This window comes from Alligator mississippiensis, chromosome 4 (genome assembly GCF_030867095.1).
Source record: "Alligator mississippiensis isolate rAllMis1 chromosome 4, rAllMis1, whole genome shotgun sequence".
Classification (NCBI taxonomy): Eukaryota; Metazoa; Chordata; order Crocodylia; family Alligatoridae; genus Alligator; species Alligator mississippiensis.
In genome coordinates, this window is record NC_081827.1 from 105196950 (window position 1) to 105223281 (window position 26332).

At 42.1% G+C, this 26332-nt stretch overlaps 1 protein-coding gene across 2 annotated transcripts in view; it reads right to left on the reverse strand.

Moving 5' to 3' along the window:
- Positions 1-479: 479 nt before the first annotated feature.
- The window catches only part of WASHC4 (WASH complex subunit 4), a 58487-nt gene continuing 32634 nt past the window's right edge, over positions 480-26332 (reverse strand). Inside the window, exons 20-34 of one of the 2 annotated variants that reach the window (XM_006271649.4) lie at positions 25766-25882; positions 24608-24776; positions 23464-23618; positions 22575-22649; positions 22387-22491; positions 19460-19594; positions 18766-18874; positions 18011-18077; positions 17348-17434; positions 14024-14171; positions 12338-12434; positions 9628-9824; positions 6316-6415; positions 3921-3996; positions 480-2340 (exon numbers count right to left, since the gene is read on the reverse strand). In XM_006271649.4, coding sequence (XP_006271711.1) covers positions 3929-3996; positions 6316-6415; positions 9628-9824; positions 12338-12434; positions 14024-14171; positions 17348-17434; positions 18011-18077; positions 18766-18874; positions 19460-19594; positions 22387-22491; positions 22575-22649; positions 23464-23618; positions 24608-24776; positions 25766-25882 — 1629 coding nt within the window. In that variant the 3' untranslated portion in view covers positions 480-2340; positions 3921-3928. Of the gene's footprint in view, positions 3997-6315; positions 6416-9627; positions 9825-12337; positions 12435-14023; positions 14172-17347; positions 17435-18010; positions 18078-18765; positions 18875-19459; positions 19595-22386; positions 22492-22574; positions 22650-23463; positions 23619-24607; positions 24777-25765; positions 25883-26332 lie in introns of both variants that reach the window. The other variant, XM_019489299.2, reaches the window with a different exon arrangement.

Below are 26332 nucleotides of genomic sequence, written 5' to 3' on the forward strand. Positions count from 1 at the left end.
AGTTTGTGAATCATGTAGGTGTTTGCACACCTAACAGTGCTAATACTGAGCAGCACCCCATGACACCCTTAGAAGCTCTCATCACACCGCAGGGTGCCACAGCACCCTAGCTGACAATTTCTGATCTAAAAGCAATTTTAAGAACTTGTCCTCTGTTCCAACAAACTGAATTCAAACTGGACCTCTCCCCAAATACTTACTAGTAAGCTAGTTTTTTTGTTACTAGAACATTTACAGTAGACTAGAATACGAGAAGAAGGCTGATCCCATGTAGTATTTTTGCAAGTGACCAGTTTGCATGCATTCTGTTCCCTTCAAATCTCTGGCTGAATTACTTGTGAGCACTGAAAATTAGAAATATTTGTCCACTTTACTACTGACACACACAAGTACTGCTTCGTCAAGAAAACACAATGATATCATTTATATTAAAAGAAACTGATACGACAAAGGACACCTGTCAAAGACAGAACAAAGAATGAGATTCTCAAAATTACATTTATTAACATTGTTTTATGTACAGAGCATACTCTACTCACAGAACCAAAAAGAGAGACTGAGGTAACAAAATACCCTTTTTGAGTTAGATAACATACATGTTACATTTGGTCCTTCATACCTGAGAATTTGAAAACAGCTGTCATTGATGGATATTAGGTGGAAAGGTCAAATTTACCTCTAAATTACAGAATGCAGTAGGACCGTAGGAATCTGCACTCCAGCAAAGCATCGGCTCACATGTACACAAGAAGTGCATTAGTGGCTTTGCTCTCACTGAAGCATAGACCAGTCAACTACTGTCAGGTCCACTGCAGCTGGGACTCTCACCACAGGCCAATGGAGAGTTACCATGTAACCAGGATCCTTGCATTCATTAAGGTCTTGATACCAGACAAGGCAGCTACTGTGCTCAGCATCTTCCCTAGTGCTGTTGCTATGGGAGGGGGGAAAAGGGCCTGAACATCTGGGTTCTTATGGCTACTGGCCTGAAAGTGCAATCAGTAAGAAGGGGGCCATGGGCTGCAAAAGTGCTACTGCTACCAATTCTGCTTCCTGTCACATTCAGCACAGCCACAGCAGCAAACAAAAGATGGCAGCAGCTGCTGCTTTCTCACAGAGACAGGCCTACCTGTGTGACACGGCCTCCAGTCCATGGCTAGAAGGAAGCTAGGAGCTAACAACCTGGTCTATGGCTCCTCAGCAAATGGAAGCCTGCTTCACCTTTCCTCACTGCCTAGAGTTTGAATCAAGTAACAGCAGTTGTTACTTTTCTAAAACTTCCCTCTCCAGACCAGCAGATGAGATTTTGTTCTCTCACACTCACAGCAAGGCTTCAGGAAGCTAGTGCCAGCAGCACAGCAGGGAGCTTCATCTGGTTCAAGGCCTTATGGAAATGCAAGGATTGAAATAGTACGAGCAGATGAGGGAGTGACACCAGCCATGCTGGTACTGGAGGTAGCCTCATGACTCTGTACGATGGCTCCTCCATTAGTAAATTTCTATAGTATAGTAAAATGTTCCAGATTAACTGCAATCATATATTAGAAAGAAGAGCTATATTATCATTATACATATGTATATATTCACACATACAGTACACATCCATGTACTCTAAACCTAAACAGGGTTCTACAAGTAGCCTCCTTTTCTTTCTGTAGAATTTCTGTCATCAGAACCATGTTAATTGGTTAGTACTGAACAGATCAGGAAGATGGATACATTACCTAAGGTAAGCTGTAAAGTATTAAGGACAACATTCTTCCAAAAATAAAAAAAAAATAAAAAAAAATAATAATACAAAAAAAAATCACAGGTCAAGAGAGCGAATGCAATTGCTGTTTAGAATAGGTTATGACCTAATAGTACATTTCTGTAAAGTCAGATCTATGGGGAAAGTGATTGATGCCCTAGCCAGAGATTAGGGAGGAAGAAATGAAGATAGACCAGGCCAGGAACATACCAACTATATGACTGAAAATGGATTCTGAAAAGGGGCGTATGCCTATGAAAACATACAAGCAGGAAAGTTAGCAGCAATAGGAGCACTGCTAAAAATGATGTTTCCCTCTGGCCTAATTAGCTCAAAAGAATTAAAATTTACAAAGTAAATACTCATATCAGAATAAAAACAAATTAAAAAAAAATTCAAAAACATAAATTAGGTTATGCAGCATTCCTTAGGGCCAACTCTGCAGTTACACCGAATTGCAAATAAAAGGCTTAATGAGTCCAGCTGATTAAACAGTTCATGATGCTTCTAGGTCAGGTTTTCAGATTTCATGAAAGAATTCTGTGCCAGTCTGGTCCCTTCACTTGCGGCAAGGCATTAGTCCTAGACTTCTGTATATGGTGATGACAGTGGCAGAGAAGGGCAAATCAGAGGACTGTCACACATGACATTACTACCTTATATAATTTGTGACCAGGTTTTGGAGCAATTGGAATCGCTTCTAAAAACAGTACCTTGCTCTATAATGAAGAGATGTGGAGGCTCACAAAAATGGTCCAAAAATATTGTGCAAGACAAACAATTTGCAGATTGGTTACACTGACTGCACTGTTTGTTTTAGTGAGCAAGGCATTGTTCTCATGTTCCAAGTGATTAAAACAACCATGCTTTTCCAGTTTTTGTTTGTTTTGAGTTAAATCCAGCTATCTACTTAAGTCAGGAATCTGGATATTTGCTGTCTAACCCTTGCACAATCTAAAAACTTGTAGTAAGTACATGTTTAAGTTATACAGAGCTCTCACAGTGTTCAGCAGCTTTTAAAGCCTGCAGTGCAATTATCATTAATTAGAAAGCATTTAAGATAATGTTTGAACAACATGAAGGGTTTAACATATATATATACATACACACACACACACACACACACACATACACACACACACACACACACACACACATACACACACACACACACACACACACATACATACACACACACACACACACACACACATATATACAGGCAAGAAGATACAGGCTTGAGGCTGAAAACTGTGCTTAGGCACTACAGCATTTGTGAAATGTAAGATCACTTTAATAGTCAGACACCTGTCACACAGTGCCTGGTCATAAAAGGAAGCACTGACTCTGGTTCTCTCTTTAGTCTGAATTTCCTTACTCATGTGGCCATAAGTCAAGCCTTCAGTATAAATCTAAAACCAGTTTTATTATTATAGTTTTACTTTAACTTTCTTTGATATGAAAGAAGAAAAAAGAGGGACAAGTGAGCCACTGAAGGGACCTAATTTCCCTTAGCCAATTGATCAATATATTATTTAAGAGTAAAGATTTAGTGGCACACATTAATATTAATAAGGATTTCTGTATTGTGTATTAGCCTTAATATACATTCACAATGCCCACTGTTGCACAGTATTACAGTGTAGTCTGTAATCGTGTACTGGCTACAATATGGCTGGGCAGGACACCTTCCCAAATTATTTTTCAGACAACACATACTCTTTATACATAATATCTGCCTTTAAATTTTTTTCCTGGTTAAAGAGAAAAAGATGCTTTAATGCAAGCTATGGATCAATGGCCTACAATTTGTTTAAAATATGTTGTAAGTTAGAGATGCAAAAAAGCATCTGAAATTAGTAAACTAAGTTTGATCTGTACTTCTGTTTTAAGAAAACAATTGATCCTAAGTCAAGGTGTTACATGCTAAGTTTCAATTCAGAGCAAAATGTTGTACATAAAATAAACCCCTGAAAATAGGGGTCTTCAAAAGAATATTAATATAAAATTCAGCTCTAGCAGCACTACACACTGCTGTAGCACTGTTCCATTTTCTACAGAATTTAGCACAGCAAGTCAATCAAATCAAGAGATTTTACCCCATAAAAAAAAATTATTGGCAAAAACAAGATAACAAATAATTCTGATACATCAGACAAGTCATCCATACCAGAGATTTCATTTCACAATAGGATCTGCAGGTGTAGAACTAGACAGGTCTCCATCACTTGTTTTACTTGGTTCTTCTACAAAAAAAATCAATATAAACAACGAAACTAATGGCTGCATGCATATTAATTTTTATCTAGACATAGTGTAACAAGCTTGCACTATACTATAAGTGTAAAGATTATGTTCTCAGGTTACAGATCCAGATGGAGCTTGCAGTAAGCATCCCGACCTCGCACAGACAGCTTCACTCATATCATCAATTCAAGTTAAGGGAATTATTTAAACAACCAAAACTATATGTGCTCAAGTATCTTAAAGAGTTGGGGCCTAAGATTTGAGGGAAACAGCAGTGGTATCATTTGACTTGTAACATTTCAGTCCAGCATCAGCTTTCAAGTCTTGATCACTGCAGAACTCCTGTGGCATGCGACTGCCAAGTGTACCATGACCATGCATATTTACCTTGAAATGCCTTTCAAGAGAACAGTCTACATAAACAGAACTGTTTAACTCTGAAGTTCCCATGTTGTTTGCTCTTTCTCTATTCATTAGTTCTGCTGGGTTTTCTCTGCAGTCAAGAGTTGTATCTTTTGGCATCTCTTAACTAGTGATGGTGGATGCCACGAACAGTAATGGACAGGGGTTTGATAGATCACTAGATATAACTGGTTCAGTTCTCTCCATCTAAAGCACTCCTACCACTGAAAGGATATTGGGCTAAAGGAACCACTGGTATGACCCAGTATGACACTCAACAGGTGCTTGTTTTATTTACTTATGATAAAATCTGATTTGAGCAACTCCACATCATAGGCCACGTCCACATGAGCATGAAGGTTTGTTTCCCCAGGGACAAGAAGCAGTGGCATATCCTGTGCCACTGCTACTTGTCCCTGGGGAAGACCTGTGCCACGCGCCCTCTGGCACATGGCAAGTTACCCCGGCAGAGGAGGGGAGGTTGGGGCTAACACTGTGCTGGCCCCAGCAGCCTTACTTGGGATCCCGGGGGCCTCCTAGAGCTGCAGCAGCGGCAATCCTGCCACTTGGAACCTGGCTGGCAGCCAGAGTGTGGCTCCAGCCAGCCAAGCTCTGGTTCTGGGTGGCGCACACTGCACACACGTGCACCTTTTTTTTTTGTGCAGGGTTTTTTTACCCCAGGATCTCCCAGGGTCATCCCTCCAACCCCCCAAGCTGCAAGGTAACAGTGTGGAGAACAGCTGAACACATGGTATGTGGCCACAGATGTGTCTGTGATGCCATATACCACATGGCTGCGCTCATCTGGTTGCAGCCATAAAGTTCAAACATGAGTTTAACCTGAAAAGATTAATTCCTTTTCTTACTAAAAATCTGCCTTAGTAGCCTATTTAGTTTCCTCTGGAAAAAATGGTAATTGATCAATTTGAGTCTGTCCCTGTAAATTTCTAGCCTTCCTTGGATGCTTGAGAAGATTTTACTAGCTATTTTAATTCCACTGTATTCCTCCATGCAAGATTAGCCATAATGATTTTCCTAATCCTTTGAACACAGCTATATGTTTACCTCAGCCTCCTTGTGTGCATTTTCTGTGGTGTCATAAAATTTATCTGCCTCCAGCTGTCCCTGGTGCTCCCCCAAACCTGAACCCACTGATCAGACAGAGGACAGCTGTGTCATGGACCCAGGGGCTGTCCCATGTTGGATCCCTATGCTCAGCTGAGCACTGGGATCCGTCATGGGTCAACCCTGACAAGCCACACATTCAAATAAATGTGACAAAATGAACGAATGACAGAGATGTTACACATCATACAAAGAATAGCCCTATGGCTTGCTTGCTTGCTATATTACAACCCCACAAATTGGATTTAACATGTGACAGGGTTACTCTTTATGGCATGATTGGCACCTTAATTGCATCCTAAATGCAATGTGCGCCAGAGCCCCAAGAGTCACTATACACTGCAAGCATATGAATGTTACTAGTATAACAGATTCACGCATTTTTGCCTACGTGTTGCCAATTTATTTGGAGTTAAAAATAATTCTTCAACCAGACAGAGAACAGCAGTCAATAGCATTAAGGCATTAATTCAGACTGAATACCTATTTGCCATTGCCTTCTATTTGGTAATGGCAAGAATGATACAACCTTTATTCTATTAAGGAACACTGGCTTTTTGCCTAACAAATTAGTCTTGAAATTAACCTACTCCATATGTCACCGTTATTTGTTCCTAAATCACCATTATGGTTCTGACAACATTATCTGGAGTGCTAAATCAGGAGACAATAGGAAAAATGTAGTTAAACAAGGATAGGAAAGATGGCTCCCCATGTTAAGGGCTTTTAGCAATCCTTACACAGCATGACAAGAATGTCAAGATCTTAAGAGACTCAAAATATTCACTAACCTTCTTTCTCTTTCTTTTCCTGGTTTTCTTCTGCTGCAGTTTTGTCTGCTCTGAAAAATATTCTTGCACTGCTTAGTGAGAAATGAAGCAGTTCAAACTCCTGAGTAGAAACATTTAGACAAGAAAGAGATTGTTAGTAAGGGTTACTGTTTCACCAAATTAATATCTATAATATATGTGGGTGAGATTTTCAGAAGCACCTAGGGCAGGGGTGTCAAACTCACTGGGCCTCTATGAGCCGGACCCAGACTGTGGGGCTTGTCATGGGTTAGATCAGGGGTTGGCAACCCCCAGCACATGTGCCAAACATGGCACACAGGGCCATTTTGCTCAGCAGGCCACCACCAGTCTGAGCTTTAGGCAGCTGCTGCCAGCCATAGAGCCAAGGCTGCTCCCAGCAGACAGCTGGGAGGCTGCAAGCCCTGCTGCAAGCCTGGGCTCCCAGATGCCAGCAGCTACCCAGAGCTTGCGCTGGCTGCAGCCGGGAGGCTGCAAACAGCTGCTCCGGGCTCTGGAGCCCCGGCATCAGCTCCATACTGCCGGCAGGTGCACACACGCCTCGGAGTGGATGGTGGGAATAGGGCCTGAGGCTGTGCAGCCCTCCCCCACTGTCCACTCCGAGGTGCGTGTGCGGTCGCCACCACCATGGAGCTGATACCGAGGCTCTGGAGCCCAGCGCAGCTGTTTGCAGCCTGCCCACTGCCTGCTGCAGCTGCCCAGAGCCCGGGCTGGCTACAAACAGCTGGGACGGGCTCTGGACCCCTGTCATCAGCTCTGTGCTGGCAGCAACTGCACATGCGCCTCAGAGTAGACAGCAGGGGAGACGCCATGGTTGTGCTGCCTCAGGCCACTGTCCCGCCGTCCACTCTGAGGTGTGCACACACCAGCCGGTATGAAGCAGATGCCAGGGCTCCAGAGCAAGGGTGGCACCAGCTGCCTCCCAGTGGTGGGGCTGGGCCAGGAGGCTCCACTCCTCCCAGAGCTGCCACTGCCGCCCGCCTGCCCCACACAGCTGAGTCCACCTGACTCCCACAAGCCCAGCCCCAGCACCTCCACCGGGATGAGGCTGACACTGCCCCTGCCAGGAGCACCGCACCTTTGCAGGCTTAGCTTATGCTTAACAAAAAAGGAATACACAACAACAAAGGTAGCATATGAAGTTTGATTTATTGTCACCAGATTTAAATTTTTAGAAAATCTGGTATTTACTGTAAAAAATAAAAAGGCAACTTTTATGATTATTAACTATGTGAATATGCAGCACATCCTGCCATGTACCCCCTACCCTGGTTTTGTTTGTCTGGCATGCTGACACTGGCACCTTACTAGGTAGACGTTGTGGCTTTTTTGGCACTCTGGCCCAAAAACATTGCCTACCCCTGGGTTAGATGATCTGTTGGCAGCAGCGTTAATCCCCATGGCTTTTCAAGTCACTGTTTCAACCCCCTTTCCCCTTTTAATTTCAAGGTGCGGACTAAAAACAGATTTTGGCAGTGGTGAGTAAGGGGGAATTTCAAGGGGAAGTAGCAAGCAGCATTAACTTCCTGGCTTGTTGAGCTGTGCTGAAACAGCAGAGGTGATTCAAGTCACTGCCACAGGGGCTCTGGCAGGCATGTAAACAAGCCCCACTGGCCAAATCTGGCCCACAGAGTCGCCTTCCAATAGAATGAGTGAGGACAAGAAATAGAACTGGTTTAAACATGACCTTGATAACCTTATAAGCAGGACTGTTATGACATGGCTGCTTACAACAGCAGGGGACTGGACTTGATGATCCAGGAGGATTCCCCACAGTCTTAAGTCTCAACAGCCATCTACTAAATACATAATACCATACCTTTGATCTCTAAGATCACAGAGAAAGTCATGTGACTATCTAAGCACACCTATTTATCCATGTAGTAAGGCAGAAAATAGAAACTGATGTGCCTTGAAGTTAAAGCTACTAGTCTAGGTTTTAGAAGGTACTCAGTAAGGGTCCTCTTTTTTCCATTTGATAGCTGAAAGGTTATTCAGGAATTGACAGAAACATTATCCAATGGCAAATGTTGAGCTCCCATGTGTTTTCTAATCAAAAGGCACCATGCTGTTTGTGGCTACCTGTCCTTCATTTCCCTGAAGAGGTGCTCTCCCACAACTTAACCACTTATAAGACAGCCAATTTAGATTAGGCTCTGAAGGCCAAAGACTTTTTCAATACATCCTTAAGTACAATGCATGCTAATAGCATTTATATGAAAAATACCAACTGTGACAAAAATTTCTCCAGCCTGTGGTTCTACTCCCTCACTTAAGTTTTTTTTCCTTCTTTCTTTCTTTGTCTTTTCACATGTCTGTCAACCTGGTTGCCCAGGCAGCCAACTTGCTGCCTACTTGACCTGGCTCAGGTAGGAGGCGATGGATCTAGCTGCTCCACTGCTTTAAATTTTGACCACTCGACCTAAGAGCTGGGCTTAAGCCAATATCACTCCAGTAGGTAATGCTGATGTTTTTCAAATTGATTGGTCAGCATCAAATAACACCTCTCCCTGACTAGGTCCAGGTGATGAGATCAGGAGCACTATTTAAAAGGGTCCCTCCAGGTCACTGAATCAGGCTATATAATACCTCCAGAATCCTTTGGACGTTGCTGTGAGTAACTCATCTGAATTTTAACCAATAACTTAGATCCAAGCGCTCCAGATGTGTACTAAAAGGGCCACTGAGCCCCTTATACTGTTTTGCTCAAAGCTGTTTCCTTTCACTATTCTACTGTATTGTATTCCTTCCTCATGCTCTCCCTCTGTAATCAATAAAGCTATCCACTATAGCAAGCCTTGCTGTACATGCTTGAGAGGGATGAGGCAAGCCTTTTCAGCTCCCTTTTGCTCAACTGGCTAAGGGAGGCTATTTGTGAATGCTTCAGGCTAAGAGAAACACCCTAAAGTACCACAGTGGGTTAAACAACCCCAAGATCTACAGGGTTTGTGTACCCCAGGTGGCACAGAGTCCTAATACAGACCCAGGCAGCGGTGACAATTGCCCCAGGCTTGTGGGTGTGCTCCAGAAAGGCGGTCGGCCACATGTAGACACCCCAGGGGAGACACTCAAAGCGGGGTTATGTTCAGGCACAGAGAGGTGGGTGGCTCAGCGCTGTAGCGCCCCCTACTGTCCCGCCACACCAGCTAGCTCATCTCCCCTACCAAGACCTTTATTTCACTCGAGGCAGCAACAAATTCTCTCTACAGACTATTGAGGGTGCTTCTATAGAAGCACCAAGCCAGGTAAATGTAGAATTCAACAGTAGTCACATTAACTAGAACTATACTGTACCTGTAAATAAACATCTAGTCGCTTGTGAGTAAGGTTCATGGTCTGTAGTAGCTTCTCATCTTGATTCGTCGATTGCACATTCTGTTGCTTAGCTACTGCTCTTATCTCCTTCACATATTTCTCTCTGACTGACTGGAACCAGTGAAGCGAGTCAAACTCCTGGTACTGATTCAACAGCTTTAGAATGTAAGCCACACCTGCAATCATTAATGAGCCATTTACCACCATCAAAGTCCAGATACAGGTACATATGCTACATAAATCTTTAAATAACCATTAAGACATTCTTGGAAATTTTAAAGTTGAAGTAGGCCATACAACAAGGTTAACAGTCAAATTATGATTAAGAACAAGCTTTGCTTTACAAAAACATCACAACCACATGTGCCCTATTATGCACAGGTGGTGTGCAGAGACGCAAATCCCCACCCCCATCCCAAAGCTGGAAGGGTGAAACAGACATCACCTTTGTGCTCCTATAAAATTTATGGTGGCATAAAGGCCAAGCAAAGAAACATCCATACCCCTTGTTCCACCACAAATGCCCCAAATTTGTGGCCGTGACACAGGTGGCATGTATTTGTGCCACTATTGTGGCAAGAATCTGTTAGGTTTATGGCAAGAGAGAATGGTAGGCCTGGCACAGCCCATACTCTCCAGGTTCCCTAGGCAGGCAGCTGTTCAGGAGCTTCAGGGGCATTCCTGGGGCACACAGGATCATGCCTGCTGGGTTACGCATCTGGATTTCCAGGCAGCTGTTGGCAACTCTGATGCAGTCCCAGGACTGAAACAGCCAATCAGCTGATTGATCCCAGCCCCAGGACTGCACTGGAGTATCAAACGCTCTGCAGTGTGGACCCAAGGCTGGGACTCCCAATCAGTTGATTTGTGGTCTCAGCCCTGGGGTGGGCAAAATACAGGTCATGGGCCAGATCCAGCCCACCAGTCCATTCTATCTATTCTATTAGAGAAGTAATATTTATCTGCCTCTGGCTGCCTGTCAAAGATCACAGGAGGCAGGGGCAGTGGGACCCAGGGAGAGGCATCACCAGGATTAAGCAGCCAGAGCAGTAAATCCGGCCCAGCCCCGCCTCTCCCACCTCGAGCCCCAGCCAGAAAGCCTCTGCCTAACAGGGGCTTCTGGTTTGGGGCTGTTCCTGCCTCCCTGTGCCAAGAGAGATGCAGATAAGAAAGGCAGGGGGAAGGGAGGCAGGGGAGAACCATGGGCGATCACCCCAGTCCTCGTGGCCGGGCAGGCGGCTGGTTCCTGCGGTGTGGGTCCCAGTGCACTGGCGCAGGGCCCGCAGTCCCACCTGACTGTCGCTGTGTTCTGCACACTGGCTAGCTGTCCCTTGCCCCTTCCTGCCGCCACCATTTCCCCACTCCCCACTCCACCAACCACTCAGCACCATGTGGTTCCCAGCTGCAGTGCCAGGACTGCAGGAGCAGCTGGGATGTGGTGCAGGTGTGGGGACGGGGAAGCAGCAGTAGAAGGGCAGCAGTGGCAGACAGGGGACAAGTGGTAGCAAGTGGCAGCATGGGTCAGACACCGGTGCCCCAGAGCCAGGAGTGCAGAGCTGGAGTGCTGTGGGGGCTCTGCTTGCCACAGGAGGGAGAGGAGCAGGCTGTGGGCAAACATTCCCCCTCCACAAGCCACAACCCTCCCCCCCACACACTCATAGCTCTCCACAAAACACATACCTATTTACCCCCCCAAAATCTCCCTTCCCACACACACACCCCTATATCCACCCTCCCAGCCACAATATACAAGAGTAAGACATCATTTTAAGCTATTATACTATCACTGCTACATACACTATACAAACACACGTGAATCAGGACAAAAATATTTTTTGAAATTAAATTAATGTTATGGTACATTTGATTTTTAGAATGTAAGTTGGTATTTTTCTGGTTCAGAGATGGCAAAACCCCTTGCTGGGGGCAAGGAAAAGGACTTCTGGTGGGAAAGGTCAGGGGTTAGGGGGTGAGACTTCTGGTTCCAAGATGGTGACCAGGAGGCAGGGCACCTGTCAGAGGCCGGGGCTACCCATGCGGCCCTTGGTGGCTTGCCAAAACTTGGTAAGCAGCCCTCCACCCGAAATACTTGCCCGCCCCGGTCTCAGCCCCAGGACTGCACTGCAGCCAGCTTTCCCCGCTTCCAGAGACATGCTTCAGCGATCCCCAGGGTTAAATTCTGCAAGCAGGAAATGCGGGAAAAACCTGGCTTTTCCCTTTTTTACAGGGATGCGCCCTGGAGAAGCTCTGTAAGCAGAGCAAGTGCAGCACTGTAAGCAGGGACCACGTCACACATCATTCCACAGGACTGGCCCCCTGTCCTAGGCAGGACAACGGGCAATATGTATTTCACCCAATAAAGTAGATTAGCTGTGGCAGGACACATCCTACCTCAGCTGATCTGCCTGATTTGTCAATGTTTGTTTATACCCCAAGAGTTACTGAAACATGCAACAAACAACAATATACTTATGAAGAGTCCATTCTGTTGTGCTTAAGCATTGTATGCACAGTAGCAGGACAGCCAAGAAAGAACTAAGTATACAGTGTTGAAACCAAAAAGCAACAATCTACACAGACGAGATGTGTTAAAACAAGGACAACTCAGATTGCGAAGACTGGGCAAAGTTAAAATAAAATCTCAACTGTGTTAACTGACTGGAAGGTTAGACAGTGTGTTCAGACTCACCCATGGCAAACCCATCATCAGTGAAAGCTGCTCCACTTTTGTTCTTCTTATTCAGTTTCTCCTTGCAGCTGATTGAATGCTCTACAAAATTGAGAGTCTGAAACGAGAGATGAGCACCTGAAACAAACCATCACTGCAGAGTAAGATGGGCTAAATTAAAGGGTGGCTACATGCAATTTTGTCAATTATATTTTACCACTACACCCAAAAAAATATTCCAAGTTTCTACTTTTCATGGAAATTCCATCCCTTTCCTAAGCTTTTAAGGAAGTGGGGTTTGGTCTGTAAAATACAAATTAAAAATGAAAGACACAATTTACATTAAGTCTGCTCATGTCAGGCCCTTTCTATACTTTGTATACCGTTTTAAAGTAATAATATTATATTATATTATATTATATTATATTATATTATATTATATTATATTATAAGCCTGAGTGCTTAATGAAGCTTTAAACAAACAAAAACAAACAAGAGGGACCTTTGTAAAAGTTAGCACTTAAAATAAATAAATAAATAAAATCAAGATGTCAAGAATTTTTTAGGAAGTTCAGTAAAGAAAATATGACTGAGTTATTCGGGTTCACTTGGATGTCCTAAGTCATCTCATGTGCTTTTTTTACTGTGTTTAAGAGAAGTCACTGTTTCATATCACTGCAGTAAAACCACACTGGGGGGGCAGGCAACTGGTGCACTTGCTGCAATATGTGAGACCAAAGGCCAATTCTCTTCAGCCACACAGAGACTGTTCCAATACTAACCCCATACTGCGTGGTGTGTGTTAATCTATTAAAGAAAACATACTTTAAGTGTACAGAAATATTTAATGGAACTTCCTGGAATAAGAAAGAGAAAACAGAAAAAAAGTGCAGAGGATGAAACAAATTCCTTCTACTCATTTGTCTTAATGTCAGTCTTTTCCTAGCCATTTCTGAGGTTCTTCTCATTTCTACCCCCATAATGCTATCTCTGTTTTCACAAATTTCAATTTGTGGTTCAGTCACCTTCAATTAACATTCCATTTTAAAAGCTTATTAAAAATACTGGATGGTTATCAGGAATACTCTGGCCAGATTACAGAGTATGATCTGGCCTCTATCCTGAACTGCATCCAAGTACTTTCACATGGAGCCCTGCTGAAGTCAATGAGGCTGGCTGGTGCAGGAATATAGCAAAGCAACTCCAAATAAAAGATCCAAACAGAGGAGGGTCTTAGTTTTTACATAATCTGAACTAGAATTAGAAGAGGTTGAATATTTCCAAACTGCTGCTGTAAGGGCACTTTCAGAAAAGGGACACTAATAAGTTCTCTTTGATTCTCATCTCTCCATCTCTATCTTGGATGTCTCTTTTCTTTCTTACCTTTTAAGATATCTCCAATTTAAATGAATAAAGAGATATTTAAAGTTATTTTTTCAGTTGACCAAGTCCCCTCTGTGCAGTGTTGGGAACTGGTGCCTAAGTTGATATCAAAAAGCAGAGTCAATTAGAACACTTTTTGACAACCAAACTAGATACAGGGTCCAATTAGTTCTTCAGTTCATAGCTAAGAAAGAAATTAATAGAATCTGGAAACAAATAATCTATTTCACCTACATTACATTTCTAGTACGGAATATTACATCACAATTTAATATAATAACATTTTAAAAAATAGGCATCACTATAGGTGCTGGAACTACTAACCAGTGGGGGAACAATAATATAGAAGTTGCGCAAGTGCATGTTCTTTGGACTGCGGAATTCAGGAGCGAACACATCCACAAGCATTTTGAAGTACTCTGTGCCTTCTGCAAAATTACGTGTGAGATCACCAAGAACGGAATCTAACTGCCTGTAAAGAATGAGAAATGTGTTACCTGATCATTTCCTGTTAGCAACTTTCCTCTTCATTCATTAACAGTGAGAGAAGGCTTTTGACAAGAGACCAATATATTTGCGCACAATGGATTTTCCTTACATTTTTTACCATTTTCCAATTGAAGCACAGCTCATTTCCTTTCATTCCATACACAAACAAGCCAAGATGGCCAAAAATTTACTTCCTCACTAGTATCAGAATGGTGTCAGGGAATAGGATTTACCTGAGATGTCTGCACATGAATGCAGAGAGCCTGGGAAACAAACAAGCAGGAAGAATTGGAAGTCCTTGCACAGGCATGGAATTATGACATGATTGGAATAATATAGACTTGGAGGGAGCTTGCATGACTGGAGCACTGTCATGGATGGGTACAAATTGTTCAAGGACAGGCAGAGGAGAAGAGGAGTTGCGCTTTATGTAAAAGTGCTGCATGATTGCTCAGAGCTCCACTATGAAACTGGATATAGGTCTGTTGAAAGTCTCCAGGTTAGGGTCAGAGGGGAGAGCAACAAGGGTTGATGTCATAGTAAGTATGGGCTATAGACTACCAGACTAGGAGGATGAGACTCTTCAGACAGGGAACACAAGATTCCAGATCACAGACTGTGGTTCTCACGGGGGATTTCAATCACCCGGATATCTGCTGGGAGAGCAATACAGCACTGCACAGGCAATCCAGGAAGTTTTTATGGAGTGTTGGGGATAACTTCCTGATACAATTGTTGGGAAGACCAACTAGGGGCTGTGCTCTTCTTGATTTGCTGCTCACAAATGGGAACAAATTGGTGGGGAATGTATAAGTGGGTAGCAACTTAGGCAGCAGCAATCAATCACAAAATGATTGTGTTCCAGATCCTGAGGAAAGGAAGGAAAGAGAACAGCAGAGTAAATACCCTGGACTTTAGAAAAGCAGACTTTCATTCAAAGAACTGAGGCCAATCTGACGGGAAAAGGAGTCCAGGAGAGCTAGTTGTACTTTAAAGAAACATTACTAAGGGTGCTGGAATGAACCATCCTGATGCACAGTAAAACTAGCAAGTATGGCAGAAGACCAGTCTAGCTTAACAGGGAACTCCTCAGTGAGCTAACACACAAAAAGGAAGCCTATAAGAAGTGGAAAGTGGGGCAAACAACAAGGGAGGACTATAAGAGTACTGCTTGAGCATGCAGGGATGAAATCAGGAAGGCCAAAACAGAACTGGAGTTGCAGCTAGCAAAGGACCTGAAGGGTAACAAGAAGGGTTTCTACAAGTTTGTTAGCAACAAGAGAAAGATCAGAGAAAGTGTGGGTCCCTTACTGAATGGGGGGCAACATAGTGACAGATGATGCAGAAAAGGCTGAAGTACTCAATGCCTTTTTTTACCAGTCTTCACAGGCAAGGTAAACTCCCAGATTACTGTACCTGGCAGCACAATTTGGGGAGGAGGTGAGCAGACAGTGGCAAAGGAACAGGTTAGGGACAAATTAGAAAAGTTGTATATGTACAAGCCCATGGAACAAGCTAAGGAAGTACAGGTTGGATGAACGGACTATAAAATAGAGAGAAAACTGGCTGGATTGTCGGGCTCAAAGGGTAGTAAGGAATGTCTAGATATCTAGTTGGCAGCCAGTATTAAGCAGAGTGCCCCAGAAGTCAGTCCTGGAGCCAGTTTTGTTTAATGTTGCCATCAACAATCTGGAAGATGGGATGGAGTGCATCTTCAGCAAATTTGCAGATTACACCAAACTGGAGGAAGTAGTAGATATGGTGGAGGGTAGGGCTAGGAATCAAAGAGACCTAGACAAATTGGAAGACTGAACCAAAGGAAATCTCATGAAGTTCAGTAAGGACAAGTGCAAAGTCCTGCATTTAGGACAGAATAATCCCATGCACTAGTACAGGCTGGGAACTGACTGGCTAAGTAGCAGCTCTGCAGAAAAGGACCTGAGGGTTACAGTAGACGATAAGCTGAATATGAGCCAACAGTGTGCCCTTGTTGCCAAAAAAAGCTAACAGCATACTGGGCTGCATTAGTAGGGGTGGTGCCAGCGGACAAAGGAAAGTAAACATTACCCTCTATTTGGCACTGGTGAGGCCACATCTGAAGTACTGGGTCCAGTTTTGGGGCCCCCACTACAGAAAGTGATGATGTGGAAGAGTTGGAAAGTCTAGCATAGGGCAACGAACAGGTAGGGGGCTGGGGCACATGATTTCTGAGGAGAAACTGATGGAACTGGGATTATTTAGTTTGGAGAAGATGAGACTGAGGGGAGATTTAATTGCAGCCTTCAAGTATCTGAAGGGTGGTTGCAAAGGAGGATGGAGCTGGACTGTTCTCAGTGGTGGCAGATGACAGAACAAGGACCAATGGTCTCAAGTTGCAGCAAGGGAAGTTTAGGTTAGATATTAGAAAAAAACTCCCCCACAAGGAGGGTATTAAGGCACAGGAACAGGTTACCCAGAGAGGTTGTGGAATCTCCACCCGTGAAGGTTTTTAAGACCCAAGTAAATAAACCCTTGACTGGGATGATATAGTTGGGGATAGTCCTGCTTTGAGAAAGGTGTTCGACTAGTCGCCTTCTTGAGGTCCCTTCCAACCCTAATTTTCCATAATTCTGTGATTTGTGATTATTTTTTAAAGTCTGTCTCTAGCCAGGAAATGGATGCCCAGAATGTAAGATACTCATAAGCAAGGAATTTTCCTGAGGCAAATTTTAATTAGCAAGTGAACTCTATGGCTGCGTCTACATGAGCGCAGATGTTTGCTTCCCCAGAGACAAGAAGCAGTGGCAACTGTGCTGGCCCCAGCAGCCTTACCTGGGGTCCTGGGAAGCTGCAACCACGGCACTCCTGGAGCTAGAAGTCTGCCTCCCATTTTGGGTGGCGTGTGCCGCTGCCTCATGCACCCCCTTTTTTCCCCCCACATAAGTTATTTTGCCCCGATATCTGCTGGGGTCAAAAAACCCTCCCATGCTGCAAGGTAGCAGCAGCAGCACGGAGAACACCTGAATGTGCAGTGTGTGGCTAGGGTTTTTGAAACAATACTATTGTATCTGCTGAAATAATATTTCAGTTTATTTTTGTATTTGTAAAGCATCTAAAAATTTTTTAAAAGCATGAGAAGATTTTTTTCCAAGCCCCACATCACAAAATGCATTAGGTTACCTTGCTGCTTTCTGTGTTTCTTCTGAGAGCCCTTCTTCTTTCACCAGTTCCTCAAAATTCACGATATCTTCAAGATCAGGAACAAACCTACATTGTTATTGTATATTAGGTTTATAATTCAGTTCTGATTACACTCGGTCACTTAATCACCACCATCATTTGTCTTAAAGGTTTTACAGTGCTTTGCTCTTGCTTATACCAAATCTCCAATCATTTTCTTATGCAAGCTGTCATCTCCATAACCAAACTCACTCCCACTTTATCATCCTTTCACAAAACGTTTTGCCTTTTCCCCACCACCCTGCCCCACTCTTCCAGCACCTTCTCCCATACTTCTTAATACACATGCCTCCCTGTTTCATCAGAAAAATGTCTTTTAAACAGTGATACACTATTTCCACACCACTCAAATGCATGGTACAGGAGGAACCTTACTGTCTTCCCTTCCTGCAGGTCTTTTCTGGTTTTTTTGCAGCAGTGACTATTTTTTTTTTTTTTTTTTTTTTTTAATAATGCAGTAAGACTGCCTGAATTTAACATAAGTTCTCCTACTGTGAACAGCCAGAGGAGCTGCCACAATGGCAGAACTAAGCAGCCCAGTGCTTCAAGTATGAAAGCATGAATAACAACATGAAATAATGGTATTAAAATGTGTGTGGGTACCTAATTGCACTACTACAGCAGTGAAGTCCACCAGATCTTATCATTCGCACGTAGCCCATAGCATTGCCTTTCAAAAAAAGAAAGAAAATGAGAGTTAGATATTTACATATGCACATTTCAAAGTTCTTATTAATTCTGAAAGACAGATTCAGATATCCTTTGTAATACAGATATGCTCTAAAGCTGACTGCAAAGAGAAAAATTATGTTGATGTTTCACAGTTTAATGGTGCACAGTGAAACTAGAAAAATAAAACGTAACTTGCTCATCTCATGAGCCTGTGTTCATGCAATGTGTATTTTCACACTTAACTAAAGGCCAACATTCTATAAACATTTACTCCCTAATATAAAAATAATATAAAAATTACATACTCCATATTTGGGAGTAAATGCCTGCAAACTCAGACCTTAAATGCCTATTTCATTAACAGCCAAAGGTGTTTCATCCACATATTTTGAAATATCCGTATTCAAGAGTACTTTTCCCTATACTGGAAAGATACTAAATCTGGACAAAAAATGGGTTATTTTTTGCATAGTTGAAGGAAGAAAGTATCAAGAACATTCACAGGAGGCATAGATGGATTTTGTTATGGCCATCAGGGCCCATTTTTGTATAAGCAGGTGAAAGTCCATTTCCTTAACACAGTGCGCCCATTTGTGCTAGGATTAGACATAGTCCTCAACCTTAGCACTTTAGTTACTGGATTATGAAGACATATTGACCCCATATTTTTAGATAGTGTTGCGTACCTATTTGGCTTATGAGCTGCCTGAATTGGTCGAGGTAACTTTGTCCATCAGGTGTTATTCCAAGTTTTCTGATGCCCCGGTTGAACTTTTCTGCCCTCTCAAAAGGGTACTAGAGAAACAATATCAGCATAAATAAAAAATACATATCTTAGTTTTTAAAGACTATAACCGACTTTTCATGGAAAAGCTATTTCACAGTCTCTTTCCACCCCTGTCATCTACATTGCCTAATCTTTTGCAAACATGACAGTGTTCAGACTACAGCTAAAACTTAATTCCAAGATAGACCATTTATAAAAATGTTATTAACTTTAGTTTTAAACTTTGGGTCTAAATTAAATTAGACAAAAATGGTACTAATCATCAACAGCTTAACAGAAGGAAAAACATATCCAATCCTATGTAAGGTTAAGGAATGATGCATCATGTCTGCTGATGAGTATCATCTTAGTTAGCGTTTAGTAAGCAGTAAAAATAAATGAAATCAGATAGAACAGTATAAACGCAGGAATGTGAATTTTTGCCTGTGCTGCATTTTGACAGGATTGAATGTGTCACCTTCCATTAATACATTTAATTAAAACAAAAGGAAAAAAGCTGTGACTTTTGTAGTGTGGCGCATGCCAGTTTAGTGTCTCAGAGCACAAAGGCAGCATTGTTTTAAATCAAATTCCCTTTTACCTGATGCATTTACCTTATGATCATTTTGATCCTTCACTTCCCTGAAGAACCGTATATCTTTAATTAGTCGGGATTTGATATGCTCATCATACATGAACTGGCTAAAGATGTAAAACTTTTTCCTCAGAAACTGGTATGTGAAATTCACCTAGATTGTAACAAAAAACCACAGACTCAAAATTAGAAACTCCCTTTCCAATAAACATGTACCTCTAGTGACTACTGTTCAGTAACTTCTTGAATCATTTTAATTCTGTATAACAATGTAAATTCTGCTGCTGGAAAGAGGCTCCACCTTTGCAGGTCTCAGACAAGCTCAGCAATACCTCTCTCACTAAAAAAGAAAAAAGTCAACCTTCTCTTCTTGAAGGTTCAGTTCCCTTTAAAGCAGGTAGGTGACAGAGCAAAGGGAACCTGCCATTTAAAAGATCAGTGTGTGCCACGAGAAGTACAGCACCTACAGTTTAGTTTTGGATTATGTAGTTGCTGATTTTATTTATCCTGCTGAAATGATAAACATGTTCCAAATTGAAGAGGAACAGATTTAAGCTCAATTACTGTCTTCCTTTATTGTACTACCAACTACAGAATTTACTAATGTTTACAGTTTCATTATAACCTACCCTGTTCTTTAAAACCTGTTCAAAGCTTTCTAGAACTATTTACCTATGGGACTAAATCCCACCTTTTTCCAGTAGGAAACCTTGGAGGTTTTCAAAACCCAGCTAGACAAAGCCTTCATGGGATAATATAGAGGGAGATGGTTCTGTGTTGAGCAGGGGGTTGGACTAGATGACCTCCTGAGGTCCTTCCAACTCTAACTTTTTATGAATCTAAGTAACAATTTCCTTGTCTATTTAGACAATTCAGCCCAGACTCAGAGGTAAATAAGAAAGGTGCTCACTTAGCCAGGAAGTGATGGGTGCAGGAGAACAACTTCTGTCACAATAACCAACAGCCAAGATGAGCTATACCAATATTAAAAGCCATTTATGCATTTCCCTCCCCACCCCCCATGTCAAATAACAAGAACTCATTTATAATAACTATCATTCCACGTGATACCCTAAGAGAGCACTTTTCTTTCTGTATACATGGCTCCTCAAGTTCCTATATTGCCAATGGCATAGTGGAAAGATGAATGAGATGAAGAAAGGGATACACAGATCCTAAGATACTGAACAGCTGTCTAAGATTGGATTTGGTTGGTTGAACTTTCTAATCAAGCTTTGGCACCATACCAAATGTTCACATTATTTCAATTACTCCAAACATGTGATTTACAACTGATAAAAATGAGAAGATTAGGTTCCTGTTGAAATGAACATCTGCAAAGGCTTTCCAGACTCAGCACCCTTATTTAGGAGTCACTACACGTGCAGTTAATGTGACTGAATAAACTCCAGTGCAATTTGAGCCAGAGTAAACTAATCCCAATGCCACCATCTACCTGTGCATTTAAGCGCAGTAATTTACTCTGCCATCAAATAGTGCCCGTGTCTGACAGGACTATCCTACACCAAAGTAAATTAATCTTCTGAGCCTTAACTGCAACGCACATGTATACGGTAACACTTTACTGCACAGTAAATTAGTCTACTGCACAGTAAAGGCCATGTGTAGACATGCCCACTTATTCTCAGACCACATAGCCCTACAAGGCTACCAACCTTACTTGAAAAATCACTGAACACTCTACACTGCTGAATAGCATCCACATTTAAAACAGGGAAGTAATAAAACTTGGAGGTCATCATTGACCACAAGATGAACATGAGCCTTCAATGTGATGCTGCAGCTAATAAAAGCAAGCAAAATGCTGGCTTGCATGCATCGATGCCTCTCAAGCAAATCCCGGGACATCATTCTCCCTTTGTACTCGGCCTTGGTGAGGCCACAGCTGGAGTACTACGTCCAGGTTTGGGCCCCACAATTCAAAAAGGATGTGGAGAAGCTTGAGAGAGTGCAGAGAAGAGCCTCGTGCATAATCAGAGGTCAGGAAAACAGACCTTACGACGAAAGGCTGAGATCTATGAGGCTCTTTAGCCTGGAAAAGCGCAGGCTCAGGGGTGATCTGATGGCCACCTATAAGTTTATCAGGGGTAACCATAAATATCTGGCGGAACGTTTGTTCACCAGAGCGCCCCAAGGGATGATGAGTTCGAATAGTTATAAACTACTGCAAGACCATTTCAGGCTGGACATAAGGAAGAATTTCTTTACTGTCCAAGCCCCCAAGGTCTGGAATAGCCTGCCATCGGAGATGGTTCAAGCACCTACATTGAACACCTTCAAGAGTAAATCGGATGCTTATCTTGCTGGGATCTTATGACCACAGCTGACTTCCTGCCCTTCGGATGGGGGGCTCAACTCGATCTTCTGAGGTTCCCTTCCAGCCCTAATGTCTATGAAATCTATGAAAACCACTTATCAATCTCAGCCCAGAAAACAGTGAAAATATTAAGTGACTTTGGCCAAATATGTAAAAACCCAGTGACCTTACTTTATTTTAGAATTTGGGAAATGTAAGTGGTAGTTTGACTATTTAAGTTGAACTATGACAAACTGAAACCACATTTTTTTTTTAAGACTAATGTGCTTGAAATGCAATATAAAATGGCATCCTAACAAATGTTAACAAAACAGCAATATATAGCACTCAAACTGATTCAGACTTTTAAAAACTAAACCTTATAAACACTTATTTTCATCACTACTACAATTTGGAATCTTACCAGAATATCGCTACAATAACTTTACGTAAGAAATACTAGCAGTATAACAATTCAAAACCCACTGACTGCTTAGTGTTTGCAGACTGCCTTGTTAAATCAAATGCAAAACTAAAATTGTACTAAATATTCAAAGGTCAAGAAATGCTAGAAGTGCATGTGCTTTTTATGTTTATTAAACAAAAGCAACAGTGCAAGAGATGCTTACTGTTGTGTTCATGATTCCTGTGCCATGTGTTCTAATTGAATTAGCAATGTGCCGGATATTGATAGTGTTCAAGTGCTTATTATTGCTGGTTCTTTCAATGAAGATCTGCAAAGAAAAGGTCATCATTATTCACTCAGTATCAAAACCAGCAAGTGATATACGTAATACAGGTCTAGACTGCATCTCACCTGATTATTGAGATTATAGAGGTAGCGCGATACAAAAACATGAATATTTCTCATGATTTCCAAAACATCCAGACCCTGAAACAACATGATCAATTAACAATTTTCATAGTAACAGCTTCCTTGGGAGTTTCAAATGCATTCACAGTAACAATTATCAGTGCAAGTTATTTGAAAGCATTTTTGGAAGCACAATCCAGTTGCATATCAAAATTGAAACAACTTTTCCTGTTAAATCTATGATGTCACTTCGCAGTTTATTCTGGCCCTCTTCAATATCTAGGAATTAGCATTTTAAGTTTTCATATAATAGTTTTAGATTCCAAGCCAAATGTATACCTATGTCTTTTAATCCATTTGAAAAAAGGGTTCTTTAATCCTATCTAGTGTATGGAAATAAAAATGGAAAAAAGTGGACTGGTATCTATTTATAAATACAAATGCCAAGATTCACAAATACCTATTTAATTTTTTCTTTCTTATTTACTATTTAATTAGTTTCAAGACTCGAAAGGAAGGACTACAAGTCTCAAAAACAGGAATTTTTGTGTTTAATCTCTATCAGGCATTAGCCTTTGGTAAATTTGATTAGACCAAGTTTTGAGAAACTGGCATATAATTCTGTATTCCTGTTTTCAGAGATCTGTTTTTTAAGGGTTTCTGAGGATCCAAAACTCCAATTTCAAGTGAACATTTGTTATGGGTGTGGAATTCCCTTCAAAGAAAGATAGGCCGCTCTACTTCCAAAGACAACTAGAAAACAATGATTAACATTCCCAACTGATTTCCAACATGGGTGCTTCAGTTTCTGATTCATTCGTATCTTGAATAATAATCTAATACAACAAAAATATGCCATATATAAACAGAAAGCACCCTCCAAGAACTGTACCTGTTCTAAAGTCTGACTAGGAAGATGTGCTTCTGTCATGATCAAACCATAACGCTGAGTTGCTAAGTTTCTCATTTCACTGTATGTAGCCCAGTCATGAAGAGCTACAGTTGTTAGGTTGTAAAACGTCTTGTCTAGGTAGTGTGTCACATAAACTGCAAAAAATCAATAATATAATACGGACTGAATCTCCAGCTGCTAAATAGCAAACAAAACAAAATCTGTTAGTTTAAACAGACATGGCATTAAATATGGCATTCTCTTGGAGAAGACTGTAAAACAAAATAGATAATGGCACATGTAGTATAATACACACACACGCTCCAGGTGCAAAAAGCCACATGGTCAGCAGTAGGGCTGTGCGAAACTTTGGGTGCTGATTCAATTTGGAGGAGATACGGCCCCATTCACACCCCTGCTGCCCCCCCACTACCCTAGGACACATGGGGGCTCTGCCATGAGCACCCCCAGCACCCCCTGCTCCTCCGGGCCTCACCATGACTGTTCTGCCTGCCCCAGCTCCATCCCTTTAAGAAAAACAAAAATACTTCTCACTCACCAGCTCCTGCAGTGGCCTTAGGGAGCTTGTGCAGAGGCCCCCACCTGTAATGGGGCAGTGGGGATCACCCCCCTGCTGAACAGGAACCAGCAAGTCTGGGCGAGGGTTTTTGGAGGTTTTTTCTTTTTTATCTTGAAGGGCCGGAGCTGGGGCAGGCAGGGCAGCCATGGGGAGGCAGGGAGAGCATGGAGCAGTGGGGGGCAGGAGGAATTTCCACCCCCCAGTAGCAGAGTTGGAGCAGTCATTGCTGGGGCTGGGAGAGTGGGCAGGGGATGGGCCTGTGTGATTTGGCAGCAGCTGAATCGATTCAGGGCAGTGATTCAAAAAAAAAATCACTGAATTGAATCACTGTCCCCCGAATCAGCCAAATCCAAAGCGAATACTAGCCACTTCGCATAGGTCTAGTTAGCAGCAACTACACTGGTAATTTCCTCTTTGCATCATTAGGCCATGGAGGCATGGAAAGAAATAAAAGGAAATAGGGAAGCATAAAAGAAAAAGAAGGAAAATGTTCAACGGGTTAGCTGGGAAGCAAAACGGTAGAGAAAATTAACAGGCAAAAAAAATCTGTTTATTCCAACCCACCTTTGATATCAATGAAACGATTGAAAAATCGTATTGGGTTCAGACAGAAAAAGTGAGCCAGATCTTTCATCCCAACTCTGAAAGGATTTCTGTCTTCTAGCTGTAGATGTGTGTGCACAGAAAGACGTAGGTCCTTTTCTATTTCTTTACATAATTTGTCCAGTAAATGCTATTGGAAAAGTGAAGAAAAAAAATAATGCTCACTTTCCTTTTACAATGGTGGTTTAATAGAATTAAAAACAAAGCAATGCATGTATGTGGAAGGGCTTTAAACTCCTATATGTAAAACCACACACTCAGGTGCAAAAAGTCTGTAGATTATCGTAGCTCAGAAGATGAAATACAGCAATTTTAGGCCACTTTGCACACAAAGCACAGGCTTCACATGGCTGGGGGGGGGGGGGAAATCGCACCTTTCCTTGATCCAGTTTAACTTCCCCAAGTGCCTTAACGTAGAACCTTAGAAAATCCAGTGTCAAAAATATTTCTAACTTGTTGTGGTCTTTCTTAACTCTATGCAACAGAAAAGGCTACCCTACTATTTTTCTGAAGTACAAAAAACCTGAGAAAGCTAAGAGCTGGCATCTTCTGAAGGGTGGCTTGATTCTAACAAGGTTAAGAACCACAGCAGTAAGGGCATGTTTACATGACAGAACCTCTGCAGTACAGCTGAGTACATGCCAGCAGAGTCCCTTGGTGGAAATATGTATATGCCAATATGAGGGAGGCGGTTTTGCCACCTCCCTGAATGAGATAAACTAAGCCAGTCAGGAATTTTGCAGAAATAGTTATTTGGCTGGGGGAGAAGGGGATTATTTTTCTAGCCCAAATAGCTATGCATGCAGAACTTTCTACCAAGGGTAAATTTCTGTCTCAGCATCTGTAAACCAGAGAACACTTCTCGACCTCAAAAGACTATTGTACATTAATGATAGAGTTCCTTGCATACTATGATAAAGGGAGCTATATACATGCCTGTGATTCTCTAAAATGAACAATGTTTTTGCTTTTAACTATGCCTCAAAGCAGTCTAACAAGATTTCCACTACAGCTTTATGGAAAATCCTAAATTTCAGGCAGTAAAACTGTAATAGACACTCCAATTAAGCCACTGACTTCAGTTCCCATTCACAGTAATTCCAGTACTTGAGCAATTACCTCATTTAGAACGTCCATGATTTCTTTGTCGTAGCACTCCAGAAGTACCTCGTAGGATTCTAAGTGCCTTGCATTCATCATCGCAGGTACACAGTCTCGTAATGCACTAAACATATACTGAAGAAAAAGATTAGAAAGACACTAACTTACAAACTACAGAACACATACAAATCAGCATCTTAAAATAGTGTACAACACCTAACCAGCCTGAGCTAGAGGTCAAAACCTCAAATCTCAAGAATGAAGCTCAACTCCTTTACTTTATTTCAAACAATCCCTCCATCCCCTGCAAAAAAATTAAGGCCAAGTAAAGACATTACACTTTTGCCAGTATAAGTGATTGGAAACCAGTCTGTACCTGTAACAGAACAGATTTCAGCATATAAAAGTGGTCTATACCCATAACAGAAGTTCAGCACACAGACTGATTTAAAATGCCAGAACCCCTGTCGCCCCACCAAAGGACAAATATGTGTTCTGTTCACTACTGATATAAACTATGCTGCTTATAGAAAATTGCACAACTTAGATTCTGCCTTGGGCTTTTTGAATGCAGCGTCCTTAGCC